The 21,681-nt window shown below is 42.8% G+C and overlaps 1 protein-coding gene across 1 annotated transcript in view; it reads right to left on the reverse strand.

Annotated features, from left to right (window-relative positions):
* LOC106589953 (uncharacterized) overlaps positions 1–21,681 on the reverse strand; it is a 39,799-nt gene that overhangs the window by 9,674 nt on the left and 8,444 nt on the right. Inside the window, 6 exon segments of the mRNA XM_014180413.3 lie at positions 302–639; positions 641–695; positions 8,560–8,649; positions 9,268–9,387; positions 13,859–13,997; positions 15,921–16,042. Of these exon segments, the coding sequence (XP_014035888.3) occupies positions 302–639; positions 641–695; positions 8,560–8,649; positions 9,268–9,387; positions 13,859–13,997; positions 15,921–16,042 (864 nt within the window).

Raw genomic sequence — 21,681 nt, forward strand, 5'->3', positions numbered from 1 at the left:
CTGCGCAGGACCACAGAGAAAAGCCCTGCGCAGGACCACAGAGAGAGGTCCAAAAGGTGAGAATGATTAGCAACATACTGCATTGTTTTAACGTTTTTTTGTAACATAAACCCTGTTGATATTGAAACAAGGCAAGCATGTTCTTCCGCAGGCTGAGTTCCAGATCTTTCTGTGTTGTCTTGCCAACTCATTGGCGTGACAATGACACAGGAGTTAGCAAGATGGTACAAACAAATCTGGGACTCGGTCTTCTCTAGTAATCAGTTCTAATAATGACTCTGTCCTATTTAGTCTATTTTACCTGAGCTTGACGAGTCGGCTTTCTTAGCAGGGGCAGTCTTGGCAGGAGTGGCCTTGGCAGGAGTGGCCTTGGCAACAGGCTTCTTAGCTTCTTTCTCATCTTCTGAGCTTGAGTCCGAGGAAGAATCTTCTGCCGGGGTAGCCTTAGCCGGGGCAGCCTTAGCCGGGGCAGCCTTAGCCGGGGCAGCCTTAGCCGGGGCAGCCTTAGCCGGGGCAGCCTTAGCCGGGGCAGCCTTAGCCGGGGCAGCCTTAGCCGGGGCAGCCTTAGCCGGGGCAGCCTTAGCCGGGGTAGCCTTAGCCGGGGTAGCCTTAGCCGGGGCAGCCTTAGCCGGGGTAGCCTTAGCCGGGGCTAGCCGCTGCCTTTTTTGCTTCGTCTTCATCTTCAGAGCTAGAGTCTAAGAGAGGAACAAGAGATGAAATGAGACTGATGTTCACTTCAACTTTAAAATAAAACCCCAATGTTACGCAAACTCAGGGATGTAATAGTCCAAACAGAACAGTTTTGCAACTAGAACGAAAATTTATATTGGACAAATTCAACTAGGTTCCTCCCGTTTCTTTCCTTTTGCTTCCATTTAAGAAACGTTTGGCCAAAATTTTTAAAATATATATATTTTTTTACGGTGTAATGAATACGACCCCAGGTATAACAAACTTGACGATTGTGTCTAGTTATTCAGAACCAGATGTGGGAAAACTGGCTGACGATTTAGAAGTGGCTGTGTTTACCGTTGCTCTAGAACAGTTTCCCAACCCCTGTAACCCCAACAGTAGACCTGGACTTGCACACCTGACTCAACTAATAATCATCAAGCCCTCAATGAGTTGCATCAGGTGCGTTTGTCCGGGACTACAACAAATGCGTGCTCTCCGGGGGGTACTGGAGGGCGGCTCTCGGGGGGGTCTACTGGAGGGCGGCTCTCCGGGGGGGGGGGGGGGGTACTGGAGGGCGGCTCTCCGGGGGGAGGGGTACTGGAGGCCGGCTCTCCGGGGGGGGTGGGGGGGGGGGTACTGGAGGGCGGCTCTCGGGGGGGGTACTGGGCCAGTTGCATGAAACATCTTAAGTCTATTTTCCCCTCATCTTTAAGTCAGTTGAACAAAACATTTTAAGGCGAATTTCCCCCTTACAATTAAGTGAAAAAGTTAAGGGTGCCAATGAGGTACCTTAAGTGCTTCATTCAGTATGGATGTAATCAGCATTTGTGGAGGTGAATGTTGCATTCCTCTGGCCTGGTTTCAAAAGGAAAACATCCACCAGCTAGCTAGCAAGCTAGCTAAACAATGGCTACAGACCTAGCTAGCTACTCTGTCCGTTAGCTTGACGTGCTAGAAAGTAATACAGACAAGTTGGTAACTATAGTAAACATGTTTTATTATCTTCTGAATCAATTTGTTTCTCCTGGTCTTCAAATGTAGAATTAAGTTGTCTCTGATGAGAGATGTTCAGTCAGTGAATCAGGTCGGCACGAATGAATGAGACTTGTTTTTAGTCTTTGCTGTAATAAAGACTTTAAAAAATAAATGTTTTTTAACGTTAGACACTTTCTGGTACGCTTACAATTTATTTCTGTGTCGTTTACATTGTTTCATACGGTCAGAAAATTATATTGTAATCTATACAGCACCTGTTAGGAACATAATATGCATGCTCCTTACTTTATTTCCCACACAAACATTCCCTTTACCTCCTGAGCAACCTGTAAATATTCCCTCGTTTCAAGTTAATTTGTCACGTCCTCTGCATCTATTTTGCTGTCACGTGTTATTTTTTTTATTTTTATAATGTGATTGTGATATGCTATAGGTCAGGCCCTACTGTGCCCTATTCGGACTGGATTTGTTTTGTCGGGTAATGTAATTATGCTCACGAGCACAAAATACCACATCGGTAATTTTAGTCATGGCAGTCATTTTTTTTTTTTTACATGGCACGACAGTAACAATTCCAGTCAGAATAACCTAAATGTTTTTTTCCCCCCCCTCAGATAATACTAGTCCCCGTGCGAATCGACATCCCTGTGTTTTGAGAGAAATGTCTGACTTTGACAGGTGTTTGGTTTTCTTGCGAAAAACCGCACTGAGTCGATAAACTGAACAAAGATAAATTGAACATGAGATGTATATGAAGGACCTACATTACCAACTAGGTTTGGCCTCGGCCCAAATTTTCCCTGACCTAATAGTTGGTGGGCCAGAACATAATTAGCATATAATATTAGCACAATTAATAGGTCTGCACTACAAATTGTTTAACACATACGATTAGTACATAAATTCAGTGACAATAACAGCATTTCTATCTGATTACGCGCATAAAAATCAACATGTCTCTTCAAATTTTGTCTTTTTCTCTGTGCGTTGATTGGTGGGGGGGGGGGGGGAAACTGGTCTTCGTAGGCTACACTTTTTCAACGTCAACATTCGTTCAGAACGTTTAGAAACAGAAAATTGTCGCTCTCAAAAAAAATTACCAAAGAAAATCTAAGAGTCAGCGAAGAAGAGAGATGTACCATCTTTTCCCAAGCCACTGTCTTATTTGCAAGGAAAATGTCGCCGTTTACAAATAATTCCATCTCAAGACGTCATTATAAATCTAACCATGGAACTTTCAAAATGGCCTTCCAGCCCCAGACTGAAGGCTGACGCAGAAACATTGGGGCGTTAACCGCAAGCTATACACACACGCACAGCTTTTTGGGTTGATATTGTCACTTAAAAACGGGTTAAATCTCCAGTCGTGGACATGGTGGAAAAAAAAACCTTGAGGCCTTTACTAAGAAGCTTGAGTTGTTCGATTTGGACTTGTCCTCTGGAAGGCTACTGCCCCCTTCAGCACAATGAAGAAACGACAGGCAGAGGGACCAGGCCGCAGCATTGTCACAGAGGCGATGGATGATTTCAACTTCTCCACCAGATTTGAAGATTACACCATGCCCAAGGATTTCATTGCGTTTGTATGTGATCCTCTCACATTCCGCCCAGGTGTAGAATACTCCTATCTGGCTAAGAAAACGATACCGTCGCTGGATGAGGCCGCAATTCAAACTGAGCTGATTGAATTCCAGACATTGAGACAAATCAGGAATGCGCTCAGGAGTGCTGAATCCCTGTGTGAGTTTTGGGTGACATGCTCAGAGGAATACAGCACAATAAAGAAAACAGAATTTTATGTCCTAACAATGTTTTGGATCGACTTGCAAGTCCTAACTTTCCTCTATGAAGGCAATATAGACTCACGACTGCAACTGGCTTTCACGTAAGTCAGACTGCCTGCGCATCAAAAATCACACCTTTCTCACAAGCTTATGTCTGAGGGTGAAATGAAACTTTCCCCATTGAGTAAGTCACTTAGTGGCCTATACGACTGTAGTTGTTAGTAAATACTAAACATTATTGTGAGCGCTTATCCAGGGATATTTAGGTCTCGAGCTGACAGTATTTCCTCTTTGTTCTGGTTGTTTTAGGAGCGGGCTATCCCAATACACATTGTCTTTTTTTCCCCCTCTTTCTTTAAATTATTGGTATATGTAGGATACTACATTTTTTTGCCAGTTGAAATTGTAAGTAGACCTAATAAAAAATAAAAAATAATAATTTCTATTAGGCCATATATTTCTATTGTGAAAGATGTTGGGAATCTTCATAGCCTACCTCAGCCAGTTCAGTTATGTTATATAGGCCTAGGCTCTGGGAGAAATAAAAAAAAAAGACTTCAATTCAAGTTGTTTGTAAAGTCAAATGAATATGACCATTATCGTTTTAAATGAATTACCCCATATAGTATAGGTTTTCTCCATCTGTTGCCGTGCAACACTTAGTTAGCGATATTTTCAGCACCAGGCGATGTGGTTGTAGCTTTACGTTAGAGCACCACAGAATGGTCTGCTGCCTGCTTTACAGGTTCACTGTCTTCCTGCATTCTCGCTTTCCTCATGAATGAAATTAAAATAGAACTTTTGCCTTATTTTTTTTTTGAAAAGTAGGGTAACTTCATTTCTTGGGACATTGAATTTGGGAGTTTACATCTCGGGTCAATGATTTAAAAAAAAAAATTAAATAAACATTTTAAAAATATATTATTCATAATGAATTTGGAGTGCCAAATAATATTGCAGTTGGGGCACCTTGGCCTACATGTAAACCATCAACTTACACAGTCAATGCTTTTGTTTATATGGTTTTAGTGCATATGAATGGAATGTTTATTTAATACGACTCCTGCTGTTCATAGATTGAAAAGCAGCAGCATACAACTGACCTAAAAGGTTTGGAAATATTAAGTTAACTTCCTCATCCATAGCCTTAAAATGCATCTCAAGCGCAGTTGCACTGTTTACCTCCCATCTGGAGGCTGGGGGCATTTAGGACGTACTGTTGAGCTCCCATCTGGAGGCTGGAGGGCATTTAGGATGTACTGTTGAGCTCCCATCTGGAGACTGGGGGGCATTTAGGATGTACTGTTGAGCTCCCATCTGGAGACTGGGGGGCATTTAGGACGTACTGTTGAGCTCCCATCTGGAGGCTGGAGGGCATTTAGGATGTACTGTTGAGCTCCCATCTGGAGGCTGGGGGCATTTAGGATGTACTGTTGAGCTCCCATCTGGAGACTGGGGGGCATTTAGGACGTACTGTTGAGCTCCCATCTGGAGGCTGGAGGGCATTTAGGATGTACTGTTGAGCTCCCATCTGGAGGCTGGGGGCATTTAGGATGTACTGTTGAGCTCCCATCTGGAGGCTGGAGGGCATTTAGGATGTACTGTTGAGCTCCCATCTGAAGACTGGAGGGCATTTAGGATGTACTGTTGAGCTCCCATCTGAAGACTGGGGGGCATTTAGGATGTACTGTTGAGCTCCCATCTGGAGACTGGGGGGCATTTAGGACGTACTGTTGAGCTCCCATCTGGAGACTGGGGGGCATTTAGGACGTACTGTTGAGCTCCCATCTGGAGACTGGGGGGCATTTAGGACGTACTGTTGAGCTCCCATCTGAAGACTGGGGGGCATTTAGGATGTACTGTTGAGCTCCCATCTGGAGACTGGGGGGCATTTAGGACGTACTGTTGAGCTCCCATCTGGAGGCATTTAGGACGTACTGTTGAGCTCCCATCTGGAGGCTGGGGGCATTTAGGATGTACTGTTGAGCTCCCATCTGGAGGCTGGGGGCATTTAGGATGTACTGTTGAGCTCCCATCTGGAGGCTGGGGGCATTTAGGATGTACTGTTGAGCTCCCATCTGGAGACTGGGGGGCATTTAGGATGTACTGTTGAGCTCCCATCTGGAGGCTGGAGGGCATTTAGGACGTACTGTTGAGCTCCCATCTGGAGGCTGGAGGGCATTTAGGACGTACTGTTGAGCTCCCATCTGGAGGCTGGAGGGCATTTAGGACGTACTGTTGAGCTCCCATCTGGAGGCTGGAGGGCATTTAGGACGTACTGTTGAGCTCCCATCTGGAGGCTGGGGGCATTTAGGACGTACTGTTGAGCTCCCATCTGGAGGGCATTTAGGATGTACTGTTGAGCTCCCATCTGAAGACTGGAGGGCATTTAGGATGTACTGTGGATCGCTAAAATATCTTAATGATTATGATCACACTTCCTCAATTCAAATATTATGGCGACACTAAAGGAAATATGGTTTAGAAACTTGGGAACTAAGCTGGAGTGATCAGTGTGGCTCCATAACTTGAACATGTTGAAATATTACATCTTCACGCCAAGAATAAAAACCTCCAGGATTCCTTTAAAACTGTAAATTTATGGGGGGGGAATGAAGAACTACAGGGGGCAGTTAGGGGAAAAAAGTAATCCCGTCTGAATCGTCCAGTGGAATAACGGACATTGTGGAGTAAATTACATAACCAACGTTCTCTAGTAATACTAGTTCCGTTCGAATAGGTCTTTGGTCGAATAAGGGCCGAGGGGGAATACGGGCCGAGGGGGAATACGGGCCGAGGGGGAATACGGGCCGAGGGGGAATACGGGCCGAGGGGGAATACGGGCCGAGGGGGAATACGGGCCGAGGGGGAATACGGGCCGAGGGGGAATGTTTTTCCTAAACAAATGGATTTTGGAAACAGACCTTTTCAGTCAGAAATGTCTGTGATTATGTTGCAGGTTCAGCAACACGGCGGCAGCGCGACAAACACTTTGATGTTCTGTGGTGGTCGCTGCAGCAGTGAGGAGAGACAACGGGCGCTCGTCATGGTCAGTCGCTCTCCGGAAAACGGATGTATTCTTGTAAGGTGCAGGAAGTCTGAGTCTGGCCAGGCAGAATCAAATCAATTGCTGCTCGGACTCCCTCTAGTCATTTGTGTGTCTTAATTAACCAATCCGTGTGCTTAAAGCATCAGACAAGCTCAGTGAATATAGTTGATTTGAATAGAATAAATAGGATGTGTCAATATATGGAAAAATATACATTTGGAAAAATTTAGACAAAGATTTTATTTTTTTCAGGGACAGCCCTACTCCGTGGTAACTTGACTCTTTCTGCCGTACATGCCTTCATGTACGGCATTTAAAACCCTTAAATGATCCTTAGGAAATTTCTGAGTAGCTCTATGCAACATCCTTAGCCTGTTAGGGCTAGGGGGCAGCATTGACACGGCTGGATAAAAAACATACCCGATTTAATCTGGTTACCACTCCTACCCAGTAACTAGAATATGCATATACTTATTACATATGGATAGAAAACACCCTAAATTTTCTAAAACTGTTTGAATGGTGTCTGTGAGTATAACAGAACTCAAATGGCAGGTCAAAACCTGAGAGATTCCTTTACAGGAAGTGGCCTGTCTGACCATTTCTTGAACTTCTTTTCCATCTCTATCATTTACTAAGGATCTCTGCTCTAACGTGACACTTCCCACGTCGTCCATAGGCGCTCAGAGCCCGGGAAAAAACAGAATGTCGTCATTCCAGCCCCAGGCTGAAACACATTATCGCCTTTCTCAAGTGGCCGATCAAGGGACACTGGCTTATGCGCGTGACCCCGACCGCCCCCGCCTTTGGGATTTTTTCCTCTGTTTGCCGAAAAGGAGATTCCCTGTCGGAATATTATCGCTTTTCTACGAGAAAAATGTCGTAAAAATTGATTTTAAACAGCGGTTGACATGCTTCGAAGTACGGTAATGGAATACTTATAATTTTATTGTCACGAATTGAGCCATGCGCGTGACACTTCTTTACTATTTCGGATAGTGTCTGGAACGCACGAACAAAACGCCGCTATTCGGATATAACGATGGATTATTTTGGACCAAACCAACATTTGTTATTGAAGTAGCAGTCCTGGGTGTGTATTCTGACGAAGACAACAAAAGGTAATGAAACTTTTATAATAGTAAATATGATTATGGTGAGTGCTAAACTTGCCGGGTGTCTAAATAGCGAGCCCGTGATGCCTGGGCTATGTACTTAGAATATTGCAAAATGTGCTTTCACCAAAAAGCTATTTTAAAATCGGACATATCGAGTGCATAGAGGAGGTCTGTATCTATAATTCTTAAAATAATTGTTATGCTTTTTGTGAACGTTTATCGTGAGTAATTTAGTAAAATGTTAGCGAATTCCCCGGAAGTTTGCGGGGGGTATGCTAGTTCTGAACGTCACATGCTAATGTAAAAAGCTGGTTTTTGATATAAATATGAACTTGATTGAACAAAACATGCATGTATTGTATAACATAATGTCCTAGGGTTGTCATCTGATGAAGATCATCAAAGGTGAGTGCTGCATTTAGCTGTCTTCTGGGTTTTGGTGACATTATATGCTGGCTTGAAAAATGGGTGTCTGATTATTTCTGGCTTGGTACTCTGCTGACATAATCTAATGTTTTGCTTTCGTTGTAAAGCCTTTTTGAAATCGGACAGTGTGGTTAGATTAACGAGAGTCTTGTCTTTAAATGGCTGTAAAATAGTCATATGTTTGAGAAATTGAAGTAATAGGATTTTTAAGGTTTTGAAAATCGCGCCACAGGATAGCAGTGGCTGTTACGTAGGTGGGACGAATTCGTCCCGCCTAGCCTAGAGAGGTTAAACAATTCCCTGAGGTAAAGGGACATTTTTCCTTAAGGTAAACCCTTTAAGGAATACACAAGATGTTTTATGCAACCAGCCCTGGAGGACTGAAGGTGGGAAACCCTGCTCTAGAACAATTACAATCTACAGCTTTTAGAACCTAGGTCTAGAACCTTTAGAATGTATAGCCTTTTTAAAACGAGGTCCAGAACCTTTAGAATCTACAGCCAGAACCTACCTGAGCTCTCAGAGCTCGACTCGGCCTTCTTAGCAGCAGCAGCAGGTTTAGGGGTCACAGTCTTTGCTGGGGTAGACTTCCCAGGAACTGCTTTAGCGGAGGAGAATAATGTAGTGTCAGAGATCCCTCATTGTAAACACGGGATGCTTTAGCTATTGATGATAAAAGTGGACATTAGTCATTTAGAAGACACTAATCCAGAGAGACTAGCAATCAGTGCATTCAACTAAAAGTAAAGTAGGTAGACAGTCATGTATCACATGTAAAACCGTCAAATATTAAGTTTCATTAGTAAAGACAAAGAGCACTCAATGTTCAGACAGGATCAACACTTGGAAAAGGAGACTAGGGAACTGTCCGAAATCTGTCTTGCCTACCGCTACTAAAACCGTCGCAACTCACTACAACTACTACCTACTGTGTACTAATAGTACTGCATAGAACGTACTGTTGAGTAAAAACGTAAGCAGTAAGCAACAAATATCAGCTATCCATCTACACTGAGGTGTCATCTACAGAAGAGAGCTTCCCCTTATTCTGATTATCAGCTGTGAAAAGACGATTCTCTTCCCTCAACAGTATGCCAGGATATCTACTCGATGAAAAGTCCCAAAAATAATTTTCAAACTATAAAAACGTTCTATTTTCGTATACCCAAAAAAGCAAGTATGGGTATTCGGACACGTCCTAGGGTTTAGTAGTTGTTACCTGACACTTTCTCCTCCTCCCTGCTGTCTGAGGAACGGTCCTTTTTGGCCTTGCTGGCCACTGTAGGAACCAAGGCCTTCTTTACTGCAGCTCCAGGGGGTGGGACTGCACTGTATGTACCTACACACACACACACACACACACACACACACACACACACACGAGGCATTAGCATGAACAGAGAGCAAAAAACAAATAGCTTGTGTGCTGTAGGTAAATATGTGGTTCAACTCTAATGCAGGAAATACTTAGTGTTCTATGTGGGTAAATACAGTGCCTTCAGAAAGTCTGCAGACCACATGACATTCCACGTTACAGGCTTGTTCTAAAAATGGATTAAATTGTTTTTTTCCCCCCCCCATCAATCTACACACAATACCCCATAATGACAAAGCAAAAACAGGTTAAGAAATTTTTGGAAATGTATGAACATAAAAAAATGAAATGGCACATTTGCATAAGTATTCAGACCCTAAACTCAGTACTTTGTTGAAGCACCTTTGGCAGCGATTACAACCTCGAGTCTTCTTGGGTATGACGCTACAAGCTTGGCACACCTGTATTTGGGGAGTTTCTCCCATTCTTCTCTGCAGATCCTCTCAAGTTCTGTCAGGTTGGATGGGGAGCGTCGCTGCACAGCTATTTTCAGGTCTCTCCAGAGATGTTCGATCGGGTTCAAATCCAGGCTCTGCCTGGGCCACTCAAGGACATTCAGAGACTTGTCCCGAAGCCACTACTGCGTTGTCTTGGCTGTGTGCTTAGGGTCGTTGTCCTGTTGGAAGGTGAACCTTTGCCTCAGTCTGAGGTCCTGAGCGCTCTGGAGCAGGTTTTCATCAAGGTTCTCTCTGTACTTTGCTCCGTTCATCTTTCCCCTCGATCCTGATTAGTCTCCCAGTCCTTGACACTGAAAAACATACCCACAGCATGATGCTGCCACCACCGTGCTTCACCGTAGGGATAGTGCCAGGTTTCTTCCAGAAGTGACGCTTGGCATTCAGGCCAAAGAGTTCAATCTTGGTTTCATCAGACCAGAGAATCTTGTCTCTCATGGTCTGAGAGTCCTTTAGGTGCCTTTCGGCAAACTCCAAGCGGACTGTCATGTGTCATGTACCTTTTACTGAGGAGTGGCTTCCATCTGGCCACTCTACCACAAAGGCCTGATTGGTGGAGTGCTGCAGAGATGGTTGTCCTTCTGGAAGGTTCTCCCATCTCCGCAGAGGAATTATAGAGCTCTGTCAGAGTGACCATTGGGTTCTTGGTCACCTCCCTGAACAAGGCCCTTCTCCCCTGATTGCTCAGTTTGGCCGGGCGGCCAGCTCTAGGAAGAGTCTTGGTGGTTCCAAACTTCTTCCATTTAAGAGTGATGGAGGCCACTGTGTTATTGGGGACCTTCAATGCTGCAGAAATGTTTTGGTACCCTTCCCCAGATCTGTGCCACGACACAATCCTGTCTCGGAGCTCTACAGACAATTCCTTCAACCTCATGGCTTGGATTTTGCTCTGACGTGCACTGTCATCTGTGGGACCTTATATAGACAGGTGTGTGTCTTTCCAAATCATGTCCAATCAATTGAATTGACCACAGGTGGACTCCAATCAAGTTGTAGAAACATCAAGGATGATCAATGGAAACAGGATGCACCTGAGATCAATTTCGAGTCTCAAAGCAAAGGGTCTGAATACTTATGTAAAAAAGGTATTTCTATTTATTATTAATACATTTGCAAAAATTTCTAAAAAACAGTTTTTGCTTTGCCATTATGGGGTATTTGTGTTTAGATTGATGAGAATTGTTATTTATTTAATCCATTTTAGATTAAGGCTGTAACGTAAAATGTGGGAAAAGTCAATGGGTCTGAATACTTTCCGAATGCCCTGTATGTGGTTCAACTCTAATGCAAAAAACACTTATGTAGTGTTATAGGTGGGTAAACGACTTCCCAGGAGAACAAGGTGGGTAAACGACTTCCCAGTAGAACAAGGTGGGTAAACGACTTCCCAGTAGAACAAGGTGGGTAAATTGAGTTGGAATTGACCTTCCACTACATCACTGGTCATTAGGGCAGGGCGGTATACAGATCTCCATACCTTGCCGGAGTATACGGTACTACCGGAATTGCACACAAGAGGGCGCTATTTCTTTCTAAACTGTGCTAACAAACGCTTTAACCTGTTTGGGATAGGGGGCAGTATTTTCACGGCCGGATAAAAAACGTACCCGATTTAATCTGGTTACTACTCCTGCCCAGAAACGAGAATATGCATATAAATTGTAGATTTGGATAGAAAACACTCTGAAGTTTCTAAAACTGTTTGAATGGTGTCTGTGAGTATAACAGAACTCATATGGCAGGCCAAAACCTGAGAAGATTCTATACAGGAAGTGCCCTGTCTGACAATTTGTTCTCCTAGGGCATCTATCAAAAATACAGCATCGCTGCTGTAACGTGACATTTTCTAAGGCTTTCATTGGCTCTCAGAAGGCGCCAGAAAGTGGAATGAGAGTTCTCCAGTCTCTGGGCGAAAAACAGCAAAGGTTTTTGTGAGTGGTCCTGCTGAGAACAATGACACTGGAGCGCGCATGCACGAGACGACTCCATGTTTTTCTTTCAGTGTTTGAATGAATACAACGTCGCCCGGTTGGAATATTATCGCTATTTTACGAGAAAAATAGCATAAAAATAGATTTTAAACAGCATTTGACATGCTTCGAAGTACGGTAATGGAATATTTTGAAATGGCCGAGTTATCTACTCAGAATATTGCAAAATGTGCTTTTGCCGAAAAGCTATTTTAAAATCTGACACCGCAATTGCATAAAGGAGTTCTGTATCTATAATTCTTAAAATAATTGTTATGTATTTTGTGAACGTTTATCATGAGTAATTTAGTAAATTCACCGGAAGTTTGCGGTGGGTATGCTAGTTCTGAACATCACATGCTAATGTAAAAAGCTGGTTTTTGAAATAAATATGAACTTGATTGAACAAAACATGCATGTATTGTATAACATAATGTCCTAGGTGTGTCATCTGATGAAGATCATCAAAGGTTAGTGCTGCATTTAGCTGTGTTTTGGTTTTTGTGACATATATGCTTGCTTTGAAAATGGCGTTGTGATTATTTCTGGCTGGGTACTCTCCTGACATAATCTAAATATTTTGCTTTCGCTGTAAAGCCTTTTTGAAATCGGACAATGTGGTTAGATAAAGGAGAGTCTTGTCTTTAAAATGGTGTAAAATAGTCATATGTTTGAGAAATTGAAGTTTTTGCAATTGAAGTTTTTGCATTTGAGGTATTTGTATTTCGCGCCACGCTCTACCATTGGATATTGGTGAGGCGTTCTGCTAGCGGAACGTCTGTCCCTAACAGGTTAAAAAAGTACTAATAAACGTCCATAGCGGACCCTAGCTAAATGCTAACGGGTGCAAGTAAGCAAACAAACTAAATGCAAGAAAAAACAACCCCAGCTCATAATTATATATGGAGCCCTATGAAATCTGCGATGAAGATAACGCAGATGAAATCACAGAATACAGACATTAAGAAAGAAATGTAACTTTGTAGAAAATCAACTAAAATGTATTGAACTTATTAGAAAAAAAAAAAAACATTTGCTTTTTTCAATCATAAAGACATGTGGGCGCGTACATCGATCTTCACTTTCTGTAGCCGTTAGCGATGTTAACTGTCCTCTGGTAGAGAGAATGGCTTTCCCAAAAACCTTCTCAACTAAAATGTTAACTACGAAGTAGCATATGCCGATCTGGCAGAATTATATTTATGATTGTAGTTTGCGTTTGTTTCGCAAACTCTGCTGAGTGCTATAGAATCGTCGCTAACCAAACGGTCTCGTTTGTGCACACTTGCATTAAAGGGTAACTACACCCAAAAAATCTAAACGTCTTCAATTTTTCCCAGACCTCAAAAGTGGTCTCCTGATGCGGTTTAAGTATTGTTGTGGACTTAGAATATCTAATTTGGATGTTTTTCTATATTTAAAAAAAGTGAGACAAAACCTGAAAAAACAGATCAAGTAAACATGGAAAAACAAAAAAGGAGAAAACTGAATTTGTGGAGAAAAACAAGGAATCGTGCAAGAAAATAAGATTTTAGGGTTATAGGTCAAGAGGCTTCTCACACTCGATCCCGGACGGGATCGATTGTCTCTGCTGTAACCAAAATAAACATGATCTCGCAAGCCACCTATAGTTAGAAAGCAAGCATAACTGGATCCCTGAGCTCGAGAAAACTTATTTGGCACCGAGTTAAGATTTGTTTGCGAATTTCAAGTGTAACTTAAATCACCTTGCTCGTGCTGTTCAACAGTGGACGTCAGTTCTGTTTGCACCATGTTCTCTTTGTAAACAAACATAACATGTGAATGTCTCAATTAAATTTTTGTGAAAAGAAAAAAAAAATGGAAAAATCACTGTCGGTATGTCAAAATACCTCGGTATACCACCCAAGCCTACTTATTGGTCATAGGCCTCAGGCTAATCGCTCTCCTAATAACCTGTGATCAGGCATGTAGACGTACTGATAGATAAATATAATAAACAGTTTGATACTACTATACATGAATACGCACCTGTTTTGGCCTTCTTGCTGGGGGGAGTCTCCTCTTCATCTGAAGAAGAGTCATCGCTGCTCGACTCGACTGTCTTAGCTGGAGGGGTCTTAGCTGGACCAGGGGTCTTGACAGGACCAGGGGTCTTAGCTGGAGGGGTCTGTTAGGAGAGACTGAGTCAGTACTGGAAGCAAAGCTTACCCTTATCTGGCGACTTTGTAGACACTGAAGAAAGCATTGCAGCCTAAAGGCATAAATGTGTGGTTGTAATTGCCCTTGTGGACATGCCAAAATAATAAAGGCATTTTAGCTCAAACCAAATATGAAGAGTGCCGTGGTAGTTTTTGTAATTACACATCTTCATGAAAAATCTACAACGTAGATATTTTATGAACGCGTTTCACTGTTGAAGCCAGCTATAAAAAAAAATGTTTTTCCTTCTTTCATTTCCCCCCAAAATATAGACATTTACTCCACAATATAGAGTGTGTGTCCCTTCTTCCATTCCTGCATCGTATGACCGTGGCACACAAGGCTGGTTTGACAGATCAAGGAGGTACTGTGCCACACCTAGGGATGGAAACGGGCAACACAGCTCCCATGGTAACTTGAACACCTGTCCTGGGGTGTATTCAACCAAACAGATAGCTGTCCTGGGGTGTATTCACTAGGATGCATACACAACCAAACAGACAGCTGTCCTGGGGTGTATTCAACCAAACAGATAGCTGTCTTGGGGTGTATTCACTAGGATGTATTCACTACACAACCAAACAGACAGTTGTCCTGGGGTGTATTCAACCAAACAGACAGCTGTCTTGGGGTGTATTCACTAGGATGTATTCACTACACAACCAAACAGACAGCTGTCCTGGGGTGTATTCAACCAAACAGACAGCTGTCCTGGGGTGTATTCAACCAAACAGACAGCTGTCCTGGGGTGTATTCAACCAAACAGACAGCTGTCCTGGGGTGTATTCAACCAAACAGACAGCTGTCTTGGGGTGTATTCACTAGGATGTATTCACTACACAACCAAACAGACAGCTGTCCTAGGATGTATTCACTACGCAACCAAACAGACAGCTGTCCTGGGGTGTATTCAACCAAACAGACAGTTGTCCTGGGGTGTATTCAACCAAACAGACAGTTGTCCTGGGGTGTATTCAACCAAACAGACAGTTGTCCTGGGGTGTATTCAACCAAACAGACAGTTGTCCTGGGGTGTATTCAACCAAACAGACAGTTGTCCTGGGGTGTATTCAACCAAACAGACAGTTGTCCTGGGGTGTATTCAACCAAACAGACAGCTGTCCTGGGGTGTATTCAACCAAACAGACAGCTGTCCTGGGGTGTATTCAACCAAACAGACAGCTGTCCTGGGGTGTATTCAACCAAACAGACAGCTGTCCTGGGGTGTATTCAACCAAACAGACAGCTGTCCTGGGGTGTATTCAACCAAACAGACAGCTGTCCTGGGGTGTATTCAACCAAACAGACAGCTGTCCTGGGGTGTATTCAACCAAACAGACAGCTGTCTTGGGGTGTATTCACTAGGATGTATTCACTACACAACCAAACAGACAGCTGTCCTGGGGTGTATTCACTAGGATGTATTCACTACACAACCAAACAGACAGCTGTCCTAGGATGTATTCACTACGCAACCAAACAGACAGCTGTCCTGGTGTGTATTCACTAGGATGTATTCACTACACAACCAAACAGACAGCTGTCCTGGGGTGTATTCAACCAAACAGACAGCTGTCCTGGGGTGTATTCAACCAAACAGACAGCTGTCCTGGGGTGTATTCAACCAAACAGACAGCTGTCCTGGGGTGTATTCACTAGGATGCATACGCAACCAAACAGACAACTGTCCTGGGGTGTATTCAACCAAACAGATAGCTGTCCTGGGGTGTATTCACTAGGATGCAAACAGAAGAAAAATGAAACAGGGAGCTACCTCAATTTCTCCAATAGAGACTCCTGTTTCCGGTGCAAAATGTTTAGCAACGGTGTGCAACTAATGAATACACCTAAAGGTGAGAGGCGGTGTTGTGTTGTAGATCAGTTTCAGTACCTTTGTGGGCGTTTCGTCTTCACTGGAGCTGTCCTCACTGCTGCTGGACTCAGCCTTCTTCTGAGCTGCTGCTGCTTTGGTAGTCGTCCCTGCCTTAGGGGTCGCGACTGCAGCCTTTCCTTCTACAGAGCAAGAAGAACAGTCAGTACACAAAACAAGTAAACATCCAAGAAGCACACTGATTGAAAAGATGTTTAGAAAAATATGTGATCATGTGTGCACTGTCGTCAAGCAGCTTTCTTAAAGTATGGGACGCAAAGACATGCTAATGGTGGGTCAAGCAGCATTTCTTAAAGTATGGGTCATGGAACCAAGTAAGGTTGTGACAATACAAGTATAGAATTTTTTTGCCATTGCAAAAATAAAAAACAAAGCAGACCAAATTCTTCAGTCCTTTAACCTCTCTAGGTTAGGGGGCAGTATTTGCACGGCCGGATAAAAAAAACGTACCCGATTTAATCTGGTTATTACTACTGCCCAGAAATTTGAATATGCATATAATTATTGGCTTTGGATAGAAAACACCCTAAAGTTTCTAAAACTGTTTGAATGGTGTCTGTGAGTATAACAGAACTCTTATGGCAGGCCAAAACCTGAGAAGATTCCTTACAGGAAGTGCCCTCTCTGACCATTTCTTGGGCTTCGACACTCTCTTTATTGAAAACTGAGGATCTCTGCTGTAACGTGACACTTCCTACGGCTCCCATAGGCTCTCAGAAGGTGGCAAAACGGTGAATGATGTCTTTGCAGGCCCTGGCTGAAAAACAGTAGCGCATTTGGATAGTGGTTGATCAGAGAACAATGAGACTGGAGGCGCGTGCACAAGGCGACACCATGTTTTTATTTTTTCGTCTTTGAACGAAAACAGGGTTTCCCGGTCAGAATATTATTGCTTTTTTACGAGAAAAATCGCATAAAAATTGATTTTAAACAGCGGTTGACATGCTTCGAAGTACGGTAATGGAATATTTAGAATTTTTTTGTCACGAAACGCGTCGGGCGCGTCACCCTTCGGATAGTGTCTTGAACGCACGAACAAAACAGAGGATATTTGATGGCTGGGTTATCTACTCAGAATATTGCAAAATGTGCTTTTGCCGAAAAGCTATTTTAAAATCGGACATAGCGATTGCATAAAGGAGTTCTGTATCTATAATTCTTAAAATAATGTTTTTTGTGAACGTTTATCGTGAGTAATTTAGTAAATTCACCGGAAGTTTGCGGTGGGTATGCTAGTTCTGAACGTCACATGCTAATGTAAAAAGCAGTTTTTTGATATAAATATGAACTTGATTGAACAAAACATGCATGTATTGTATAACATAATGTCCTAGGGTTGTCATCTGATGAAGATCAAAGGTTAGTGCTGCATTTAGCTGTCTTCTGGGTTTGTGTGACATTATATGCTAGCTTGAAAAATGGGTGTCTGATTATTTCTGGCTGGGTACTCTGCTGACATAATCTAATGTTTTGCTTTCGTTGTAAAGCCTTTTTGAAATCGGACAGTGTGGTTAGATTAACGAGAGTCTTGTCTTTAAAATGGTGTAAAATAGTCATATGTTTGAGAAATTGAAGTAATAGCATTTCTAAGGTATTTGAATAACGCGCCACGGGATTCCACTGGCTGTTGAGTAGGTGGGACGATTTCATCCCACCTACCCTAGAGAGGTTAAAAACCTGCTGTTAGTAAAATATTGTGTGCTACAGCTTAGAAAATAAATGTTACTCTGGATGACAACAGAATGATGTTTGTTTCCAACATTAGAGCCAATGGAAGTCAAATCCACTTCCTGTTTTATTTCCTTGCCATGATACTAACGATACTGGTATCGTGCCGGCCCAAGACCTAAAGTGGGCCACGACATGGCCGAGTAAACATACAGTTGAAGTCAGAAGTTTACATACACCTTAGCCAAATACATTTAAGCTCAGTTTCACAATTCCTGACATTTAATCCTAGTAACAATTCCCTGTCTTAGATCAGTTAAGATCACCACTTTATTTTAAGAAAGTGAAATGTCAGAATAATAGTAGAGAGTGATTTATTTCAGCTTTTATTTCTTTCATCACATTCTCAGTGGGTCAGAAGTTTACATACACTCAATTAGTATTTGGTATCATAGCCTTCCACAAGCGTCCCACAATAAGTTGGATGAATTTTGGCCCATTCCTCTTGACATTCCTCTTGACAGAGCTGGTGTAACTAAGTCAGGTTTGTAAGCCTCCTTGCTCGCACACGCTTTTTCAGTTCTGCCCACAAATTTTCTATGGGATTGAGGTCAGGGCTTTGTGATGGCCACTCCAATACCTTGACTTTGATGTCCTTAAGCTATTTTGCCACAACTTTGGAAGTATGCTTGTGGTCATTGTCCATTTGGAAGACCCATTTGCGACCAAGCTTTAACTTCCTGACTGATGTCTTGAGATGTTGCTTCAATATATCCACATAATTTTCCTACCTCATGATGCCACCTATTTTGTGAAGTGCACCAGTCCCTCCTGCAGCAACGCACCCCCACAACATGATGCCGCCCCCCCCTTGCTTCACGGTTGGGATGGTGTTCTTTGGCTTGCAAGCCTCCCCCTTTTTCCTCCAAACATAATGATGGTCATTATGACCAAAGTTCTATTTCTGTTTCATAAGAGCAGAGGACATTTCTCCAAATAGTACGATCTTTGTCCCCATGTGTAGTTGCAAACCATAGTCTGGCTTTTTATTGGCGGTTTTGGAGCAGTGGCTTCTTCCTTGCTGAGCGGCCTTTCAGGTTATGTCGATATAGGACTTGTTCTACTGTGGATATAGATGCTTTTGTACCTGTTTCCTCCAGCATCTTCACAAGGTCCTTTGCTGTTGTTCTGGGATTGATTTCAACATTTTGCACCCAAGTACGTTCATCTCTAGGAGACAGAATGCGTCTCCTTCCTGAGCGGTATGACGGCTGCGTGGTCCCATGGTTTTTATACTTGTGTACTATTGTTTGTACAGATGAACGTGGTACCTTCAGGCGTTTGGAAATTGCTCCCATGGATGAACCAGATTTGTGGAGGTCTACAATTCTTTTCTGAGGTCTTGGCTGCTTTAATTTGATTTTCCCATGATGTCAAGCAAAGAGGCATTGAGTTTGAAGGTAGGCCTTGAAATACATCCACAGGTACACCTCCAATTGACTCAAATGATGTCAATTAGCCTATCAGAAGCTTCTAAAGCAATGAAATCATTTTCTGGAATTTTCCACACTGTTTAAAGGCACAGTCAACTTAGTGTATGGAAACTGATGACCCACTGGAATTGTGACAGTGAATTATAGGTGAAATAATCTGTCTGTAAACAATTGTTGGAATAATTACTTGTGTCATGCACAAAAGTAGATGTCCTAACCGACTTGCCAAAACTATAGTTTGTTAACAAGAAATGTGTGGAGTGGTTGAAAAACAAGTGTTAATGACTTCAACCTAAGTGTATGTAAACTTCCGACTTCAACTGTACATAGCGACTCAAGGCCAGCTTTACTCAAGGCCAGTGGCATGTCATTAGTAAAGATTGTAAATAGTAAGGGACCTAGACAGCTGCCCTGGGGAATTCCTGATTCTACCTGGATTATGCTGGAGAGGCTTCCATTAAAGAAACACCCTCTGTGTTCTGTTAGACAGGTAACTCTTTATCCACAATATCGCAGGGGGTGTAAAACCATCACACATACATTTTTCCAGCATCAGACTATGATTGATAATGTCAAAAGTCTAACAAAAAACAGCTCCCGCACAATTTCTCTCAGCCAATAAGCAGCCGTTTGTGTAAGTGCTGTGCTTGTTGAACGTCCTTCCCTATAAGCATGCTGAAAGTCTGTCGTCATTTTGTTAACAGTAAAATAGCATTGTAGCTGGTCAAACAATTTTTTTCCCAAAAGTTTACTCAGGGTTGGTAACAGGCTGATTGGTCGGCTATTGGAGCCAGTAAAGGGAGCTTTACTATTCTTGGGTAGCGGAATGACCTTTGCTTCCCACCAAGCCTGATGCCACACACCTTCGAGTAGGCTTAAATTGGAAACATGGCAAATAGGAGTAGCAATATTATCCACTATTATCCTCAGTAATTTTCCATCCAAGTTGTAATGTCAATTGAAAAGTAGAAATCCACGTAGGGCCTCAATTTACTGTTGCGTTACAATAGTAGAATACACAAGCTGCAATTTTGAAATTTGGTTTTGCTTCCGCAGATTCTCTTGTTACATCAGTCACTGATAGTCACTCCAATTAACCATGTTAATTCACCGTTTTTATGTCGGTAAATTAGTCTAGCCAGCCATCTAAACTTGTAGTTAACAGGGCTGAATACTGACAGGGCACGCTTTGGCATGTGCCCAGGGGCTCTGATCTCCTTGGGGCCCCCCCCATTGACTTTGTTAGTCACTCTCACGCATATCATATTAACATGGCACAAGTCATGGCAAAATATCTAAAATTGCAGAAAGTCAGCTGTAAATTATTACAGCATTTTCTCTCCGCTCTGTGGCAAAATGGGTAGAATTGTAGGAAATGAAACTGCTGGGATCTCTTGATTGGGCCAATACTGACTGGGAATGTATCATGAAGCCCACCTGTGTGGTATTGTTGTTGACTGCCATAGCCTAGCTGAAGAAGGGCTCATACCCAAAACATTCGTGACACAAAAAAATATGTCAATTTCAGTTTATTTACCAGAGTACTGTCCTATTTCTGTTCTTTGGATTATAGACACGAGGATCCAATTTAAGTTTGTTAGGTGGAGTCGAGCACGTTGTTTATCTTTTCAGGAAATTATCTTTAAAAACTAAAAAAAAAGTCTCTCCTCCGTCAAGAGGGGGCGGGCACCCAAAAAAAAAATATCTCACTAATGTCCCACTAAAGGGGGTTATGTTTTCATGAGCTTGGGTCCCAGGAAAACACTGAATTTCTAATTTGGGTCCCTGGCCGAAAAAGTTTAAGAAACCCTGTTGTAAAGATATGGTCTTGGTCAGTCTCCCGTGTGGTGCAGTGATGTAAGGCACTGCATCTCAGTGCTAGAGGAGTCACTACAAACCCTGGTTCGAATCCAGGCTGTATCACAACCGGCCGTGAGTCAAAGTCCCATAGGTTGGCACACAATTGGCCCAGGGTCATACGGGTTAGGGTTTGGCCCGGGGTTGGCCGTCATTGTAAATAAGAATTTGTTCTTAACCGACATGCCTAGTTAAATAAAGGTAAAAAATAAGGGACTCATGGTGAAATGTACTCGCCAGCTAGGTGAAATGTACTCGCCAGCTAGGTGAAATGTACTCGCCAGCTAGGTGAAATGTACTCGCCAGCTAGGTGAAATGTACTCGCCAGCTAGGTGAAATGTACTCGCCAGCTAGGTGAAATGTATCCCTTTAATGAAAGACAGAATTTAGGCTACTGGTTTAGGAATCAATATTACTGATGCATGAATAGAGGGGGGACGTAAGAAAAGCAGGAATTCAAAACCAATTGATAGGAAGCCTGATTGACGATATAAGGCCAACTCAAACCAAAATATGCTGACTCAAGTATTTTCTCTCTGCAGCATTTTTCCAGTAATCGAGACGTCTGGTTTCAGAGCACGTCAGAACAGGAGTCTTTAAAAACAGAGGCTGTTTTCGCCGCTCCTGCCAATTGGCTGAACTCTTAGTACATCACCATCTAGCGCAGGGAAGGGTAAACATGGTTAAATGTACTCGCCAGCTAGGTGAAATGTACTCGCCAGCTAGGTGAAATGTACTCGCCA

Source organism: Salmo salar, chromosome 28 (assembly GCF_965601325.2).
Source record: "Salmo salar chromosome 28, fSalSal1, whole genome shotgun sequence".
NCBI classification, from domain to species: domain Eukaryota; kingdom Metazoa; phylum Chordata; class Actinopteri; order Salmoniformes; family Salmonidae; genus Salmo; species Salmo salar.